The sequence below is a fragment of the Pseudophryne corroboree genome, chromosome 10 (assembly GCF_028390025.1).
Source record: "Pseudophryne corroboree isolate aPseCor3 chromosome 10, aPseCor3.hap2, whole genome shotgun sequence".
Lineage (NCBI taxonomy): Eukaryota > Metazoa > Chordata > Amphibia > Anura > Myobatrachidae > Pseudophryne > Pseudophryne corroboree.
Genome location: NC_086453.1, coordinates 112,230,808 through 112,238,484, shown reverse-complemented (window position 1 = coordinate 112,238,484; position 7,677 = coordinate 112,230,808). Strand labels below are relative to the sequence as shown.

Genomic DNA, 7,677 nt, shown 5'->3' with positions numbered 1-7,677 from the left:
GTGCCTATTACCGGTAAACATACAAACAAATGACATACAACATAGAAACATATACTGAGGTGATGCCCGAATTGGGTATATATGAAGGCTTTGTTCCTGACTGTTCGTATCCAAATGGAAGGTATAGCACCTGTGATGGAAAGTTAGGTGCCTTATATACAGGGGGTGCACAATTTTGCGGCTTACTCCCTCTGGTTCCAACTTCACTTCTATAATATGGTTGCTAATATTTTATGCAGCCAAAAGAAAATCAGGATCAGTCAATCATTATTAGCTCTGAGTCCATAAGTTCAGAAAACAGGCTCCCCAGGTGTTACTGTCCCATGCAGGTATAAATATCGGAATTATATGGGTTGATTACCTCCGGTAATATTCTGTGCTGCAGGTCTTCCAAATGGGTCACCTGATGTCCAGTGCTCCCACTGACGGGTGAATCCAGAGTCCGCCGGCGGATATCCCGTCACGCCGTACTCAGCGCTGAACGGCAGTATGCGGGATCGATTCGATCTGGGATCAACGCGTTTCGCCTTACCAACAAGGCTTCTTCAGGATTGCAGATCTGCGATACTGAGGTGCTGGAGGCACTGAGGTGCTTGGAGGCACTGAGATACTTGGCGGCGCTGAGGTGCTTGGAGGCACTGAGGCGCTTGGAGACACTGAGATGCTTGGAGGCACTGAGGTGCTTGGAGGCGCTGAGGCGCTTGGAGAAGCTGAGGTGCTTGGAGGCACTGAGGCGCTTGGAGACGCTGAGATGCTTGGAGGCACTGAGGTGCTTGGAGGCGCTGAGCCGCTTGGAGATGCTGAGGTGCTTGGAGGCACTGAGGTGCTTGGAGAGGACGGCCGCACGGAGACCCAGCGCGCCCGGAGGGGTAAGTATGGTGGCCGCGGCGGCGGCATGACACCCGTCTGGCAGAGGCAATAGCCAATAAGAAAAGGACCTTAGCCGTAAGCCATTTAAGGTCCACTGACTCAAGATGTTCAAATGGAGACTCTTGTAGGGCATTCAGGACAACAGAAAAATCCCATGGAGCCACAGGAGGGACATAGGGAGGCCGAATCCTCAGTACCCCCTGAGTGAATGTATGAACATCAGGTAGAGATGCAAGTTTTCTCTGAAACCACACCAACAAGGCTGATATGTGAACATTGAGGGAGGCCAGATGAAGTCCTAAATCCAGGCCTTGTTGTAAAAAAGCCAGAAGGCTGGAAGTACTAATCTTGTAAGTATCCTAATTCTTAGCAGCACACCGTGTGAAGTAAGAATTCCAGACCTTACAATAAATCAGTGCAGAAGCCGGTTTGCTGGCCTTTAGCATAGTTTGAATAACCACCTCGGAGAATCCTTTGGCCCTCAGGAGTGAAGGTTCAAGAGCCATGCCGTCAAAGCCAGTCTGGCCAGGTCTGGGTAGACACAAGGGCCCTGAATGAGGAGGTCTGGGTGTTGAGGAACTAGAAGAGGACGCTCTATCGATAGACCCTGTAGGTATGAGAACCAATGCCGTCTGGGCCACGCTGGAGAGACTTAAAGTAGTATTCCTCCTTCCTGCTTGAACTTCTGTAGTACCCTGGGCAGAAGTGACACTGGAGGGAATATGTAGGGCAGCCGGAAGTTCCATGGAATTGCCAGGGCATCCATGAACGCTGCTTGAGGATCCCTTGTTCTTGATCTGAAGACCGGAACTTTGTGATTGTGTTGTGACGCCATCAGGTCTACATCTGGTAGACCCCACTTGTCCACTAGGAGTCAAAAGACTTCATGATGAAGACTCCACTCTCCGACATGTACATCCTGACAAAAAATAAAAGTACAAAACTGCTGAATAGCGCCTCAGATCATGAATATAATTTATATATTTGTACAATTGTTCTGTCACCTGCGCTGCCGTGAAACACTGTGTGTGTGTTTATAATAAATGGATAATAATAAGAAGAAACAGTTGCGCAAAAGGGGAAGAACAACCACCAATGGCTAATGGGGAATAATTAATAATAAGAGCTGACGTAGAAAAAGAAAAGATTTATTATGTTAATAACATTAATTAAGACATTCGGAGTCTACATATAAAATGCAATAAAAAACACATGAAAATAAAATTAAATATGTCAACACCTAGATCATAAGATGTATGAGCTGTAAATTCTCAATCTGCTTATTGAGAATGGGAACCACAGAGTCCAGAATTGATGTGATTGGAATGTCCACAGTTCCAGATAAACAGCCGATCAGTGTGTGGCTGATGATAGATGTCTTGAGAGATTTTCACAGGCAGGTGGGCAAATGAATAATTAAATTATGATTACCTTCTCCTAGGGCTGGTCCGTACCGAGCGTCATCAATTTGTAGAATCAACTTAATAGCCTCCACTAGGTCAGGGACATCAACTCGTGTTGTAGTTTCCTCGTCAGAAGCAACTGTATCAGTGTCTGACGGATCAGTATACTCCCCATCCTCATCAGAAGTACCATCTGAGATATTAGTGGATTGTGAGGAGGAAGCGGCCCGCTTAGATGACCCCTTGACCACAGAGGGACATGGGGTAGGTTTTTGTCTAACCAAAGATTGATTCAATTGTATCTTGGTAGACAGAGTATCCGCCCAGGGCGGATTAACCATTGGGACAATATGTGGCTGCAATGGCATAGTGGGCATAAGGCGTGTCACAAACGTATTAAGCATATTTGAGAACGCCGCCCAAGGTGGCTTCTGATTGGCTACAGGAGCAGTGGACTGACTGGGAGATGTATGGCAGATATTACACAGACATCCTTCAAAACTACCCCCTCAGGCAAATCATTGGTGCATATGCTGCATGATGCAGGAGCATCCACGGATTTCCCGCCCTTTGTGGTAGATATTATAAGGAATGTAACCTTAGAGAGCAACAGTACGATATAGCCAGACAAATATAATACCAGCAAATAAATCCCCTATTTATGTGTCAGAAAATGCAAAACACACGCAGAGAATAAATGCTGTTTGAGGTGACTGAAATACACAGTAAAATACACTTTACTGTTAATATTGCGCAGCACTATATAATAGACCCTGACGCACCTAGTCCCCTAGGGTACAGAATACAATGATAGCTATAGCTTGTGATACACTGAAAGTGAAATTCACACAGCAGATACAGGCACACACAGTTACAGTGACAATGCAGATAATTATTTTAGTCAGACAATAAAACTGCACTGGACTAGTATATATATATATATATATATATATATATATATATATTTATATATATATAAAACAATACACGGTCTGAGACCGGAGGTATATATCAGAATACTCGTACAATATATTCTGGTAGAGGTACACTTGTTCTTAACTAACGCTGTCTTAAAATGACATGTAGAATACTTAACTGTCTACAGAATCACAGCGCTGATAAATCAGGAGGATTTACAGAGGAGACCTTGCCCTGAAGTCCCGGATACCAGTCGCGGCTACTGTGATAAGATGGCACCCAAATTCTAAGTCAGAAAGTGAGGGAGAGTGTGAAGCAGCTCCATGGCGGGCACACAAGTAGGAGATGGGGGAGGGGCTACAGGTCAAGCGCCTTATCTCCTATACTGGTCCTCACCACCAGGTACTATGGAGCCTTATTAAAAATGGATAATGTATTATCCAACCTGTGCTCCCCTGCCCTGCTGGATATAGTGGGGTCCTGCTTGGCCACCGTGTCCATGCCAGCATCACAGTCCGTCTCCTTATACCACAACCAGAACGCAATTTAATGGCGGGTCCAACCTTGGGGACCCTCTTACCTCCTCCCTTAGAATCAGCCACATGATCCAGGAGAGCATTTGTGGTGGTGTGCCTAGGAACAGGAGCGCCTCCTCCGCAAGTACCTGGGAACAGAGCCAGCGAGAGTATGCGGGGGAGGTGATGGAGCCGCAGCACAGTATGTCACACTGACATATGACGTTCTGCAGCCCATGAAGTCTTCTAAATAGCTTTTTCAGGGCTGACTGGCGCAGTCCCCCTGTTAAGTGACCTGTTTATGCCGGCACCAACTCTAAAACTGAGCTCACAGTGCCTGGAGGCAGGGTTATATAGAGGAGGCTCCGCAATGCATCCTGGGATAGTCTAAAGCTTTAGCCTGTTGGTGCCTCTGGATCAAGATCCATCTCTACACCCCAATGTATTCCCTGTGGAACACAGTGTACCCCGCTGCAGAAACATATCTAACCTAGTAAACCTTTCCTCATAATCCAGTGCCTCTAACCCCTTAATCAATTTTGGGGCTCGCCTCTGAATTCTTAACTTTTTTGCAATGTGGTGCCCAGTGGCTGGTACACAATGTTGACATTTAATATGTTGACATGGGTGGGATACCAAGATGACATGGGTGGTGTCACGGGGCTTGGATCTTGAATATCCGGAGTTGTGGCTTGGGTTTCGGTGTCGGTAGCTTTCCACAGGATAAACCGGGCAGGCTGGATAAAAGTCTTTTTCATAGGACTTCTGAGAGGATTATGCTGGAGCTGAGAACTGAGGATTCAGTCAGTTAAGTGAAGAAGCCTGGAATTCTAGGAACTTGCAGAGAAACTGGAACAGAATGCTGTAGATTCAAGGCTGTGGAGCGCAGATTGACACACACACACACATACACACACACACACACATACACACACACACACACACACACACACACACACACACACACACACACACACACACTACTGTGTGAGAGACGTTGCACTGGCGATTTCTTACCCAGAAATCCCCAGATTTATACCTGCAGACTGTTTCCCATTGGTTTTGCAAACCTTGCAGGTGACTGAGTGTTTTAGATTAGCTGATCCTTCCAAGGCAGCGACACCCATCCCATACCTCTGCAGCTGGAAGCTGCACAAACGTTTGCTGCTGCCTCTGAGACCTCTCCTCCCAGATATGCCTGCAAGTCGTGCCCCTCGCCAGCAGCCCGCACCCCCACCGGAGGGACCGCGCCAGAGCGTCTGGACAGGTAAGTACCGCTGGTCCCGGAACCCGATCCGCCGGACCGTGACATTACCACCCCTTTTAGGGATGGCCACTGGACAGCCACCAGGCTTGCTAGGATTCTCTTCATGAAACTTGAGAAGCAACGCAGGGGCGTGTATATCTGATGGATCCTCCCAAGAACGCTCTTCAGGACCATACCCCTTCCAGTCCAGGAGATATTGTAGACGACCATGTCGCATCCGGGAATCAAGGACCTTCTTAACCTCGAATTTGACCCCGCGGTCTGTGACCACTCTTGGAGAACGGGGAAGAATTTTGCAGAACTTGTTTAAAATTAGGGGTTTTAGAAGCGAGATATGGAAGGTTGGAAAGACTCTTAAATAGGAAGGTAACTAAAGTTTGTAAGTTACTGGGCTGATCACCTGTTCCACTGGGAAGGGACCTATGTAGCAAGGAGCAAATTTCATAGATGGAACACGTAACCTCAAGTTACGAGTTGAGAGCCAAACTTGATCACCTACAGATAGTTTAGGTGCAATTCTTCTTTTCTTATCCGCCCAGAATTTATAACGGATGGATGTCTTTCGTAGATTTTGATGAACTATTTTCCAAATTCTGGAGAGTTCCTTAAAAGTTTTTTGTACTGCAGGGAGATCCAGATTGGGTAGAGCCAAGAACTTAGGAACCCAGGGATGTAACCCATATACTGTGAAGAAGGGAGTATGACCTGTGGAAGAGTGGTAGGAATTGTTATGAGCAAATTCTGCCCATGGCAGATGTTCGAACCAGTCGTCCTGGGAGGACGAGACATGAATTCTGAGGAAGGTCTCCAAATCCTGGTTGACTCTTTCCGTGCTCCCGTTGGACTGAGGATGATACACTGTCGAAAAATTTATTTGAATTTGTAAAGCTGTGCAGAGAGCTCTCCAAAACCTGGCCACGAACTGGACTCCGCGATCGGAAACTATCTCGGTTGGCAGACCATGGAATCTGAAGATTTCTGAGATGAAGAGCTGTGCTAATTCAGGTGCCGAAGGAAGACCCTTGAGGGGTACAAATCGAGCCATCTTGGAGAAGCGATCGACAACTACCCAAATGGTTGTGTACCCTTTAGAGGCGGGTAAATCTGTGACAAAGTCCATAGAAAGATGTGTCCAAGGCAACTTGGGAACAGCTAACGGAGACAATTGCCCAATGAAGGATCTTGTGTTGTGCACATTTGGTACAGGAGGCAATGAAGGTAGAGACATCAGACTTTAAAGAAGGCCACCAATAAGAGCGCTGAATAAATTCTGTCGTCTTGTGGACTCCAGCATGAACGGAAAACCGTGAAGAATGAGCCCTGGATAACAACCTCTTCCGGAGAGAGAGAGGAACGAACACCCTCCCCACTGGGGGTTGAATCTTAGTCGAAGCAAAATTTTGAGTCTCTAATACCGGCTGAGGAGGAGGTGAGTCCTTAGAGTCATCTAAGGAGTAGGACCGGGAGAGAGCATCTGCTTTTTGGTTTTGACCCCCGAGTCTAAAAGTAAGAACAAAGTTGAATCTGGTGAAGAACATAGCCCACCGAGTTAAGCGAGGGTACAGACACTGGATATTCCTGAGGAAGATTAGGTTCTTATGATCAGTGAAAATAGAGATGGGGAATTTGGCTCCCTCCAAGAGATACCGCCACTCTTCTAGAGCTAACTTTACGGCCAAAAGTTCTTACTCCCCTATAGTATAATTCCTCTCCTCTGGAAGAAATTTTTTGGAAAAGAATCCGCATGGATGCAACTTGTTATCCTCCGACCTCTGGGAGAGGACTGCTCCCACAGCGTCGGCAGAAGCGTCAACCTCCAATACAAAGGCTTTGTTGGTATTAGGTTGCCTTAGAACCGGAGCCGTAGTGAAGGCCTGTTTCAAGTGTAGGAACGCTGCTTCAGCCGCTGGTGACCATTCCCTAGGATTAGCCTCCTTCTGGGTAAGAGCGGTGATAGGAGCCACTATAGCAGAGAATCCCTTGATAAATCTTTGATAGAAGTTTGCAAAGCCCAAGAATCGCTGTATAGATTTAAGAGTGTTGGGTTTGGGCCATTTGAGGATCGCTTGTACCTTGGCTGGGTCCATCTCCAACCCAGAGCCTGAAATTATGTACCCCAGGAAAGGCATAGAAGGCTGTTCGAAAACACATTTTTCAAGCTTGCAGTATAAGTGGTGTTGCCGCAGTCTCTTAAGCACCTCTTGAACTTGCAAACGATGGTCTTTCATAGAGGACGAGAAAATCAAGATGTCATACTACGACCGATTTATACAGTAGATCTCTGAAGATTTCATTCACAAAGTTCTGGAAAACAGCTGGCGCATTACTAAGTCCGAAGGGCATAACTTGATACTCAAAATGCCCATCTCGAGTGTTAAAGGCCGTTTTCCACTCATCACCCGCTCTAATCCGGATCAGATTATATGCTCCTCTGAGATCTAATTTGGAGAAGATTGTAGCACCCTTAACTCGATCAAAAAGCTCCGAGATAAGGGGTAATGGGTAACGATTTTTGATTGTTATTTCATTTAAACCCCGGTAATCGATGCAAGGGCGAAGACCTCCATCTTTTTTCTGTACAAAGAAAAACCCTGCACCGGCCGGGGACGTGGAAGGCTGTATGAACCCTCTGGCCAGATTTTCCTTAATGTACTCCGACATGGATTCTGTCTCAGGAGCCGAGAGAGGGTATACTCGCCCCCTA

The 7,677-nt window shown here is 46.6% G+C and overlaps 1 protein-coding gene across 1 annotated transcript; it reads right to left on the bottom strand.

Moving 5' to 3' along the window:
• Positions 1 to 6,658: 6,658 nt before the first annotated feature.
• On the bottom strand, positions 6,659 to 7,201 carry LOC134965227 (uncharacterized). Its single transcript, XM_063941731.1, has one exon. It carries the CDS (start codon positions 7,199 to 7,201, stop codon positions 6,659 to 6,661), a length of 543 nt encoding a protein of 180 aa, XP_063797801.1.
• Between the last annotated feature and the right edge of the window lie 476 nt (positions 7,202 to 7,677).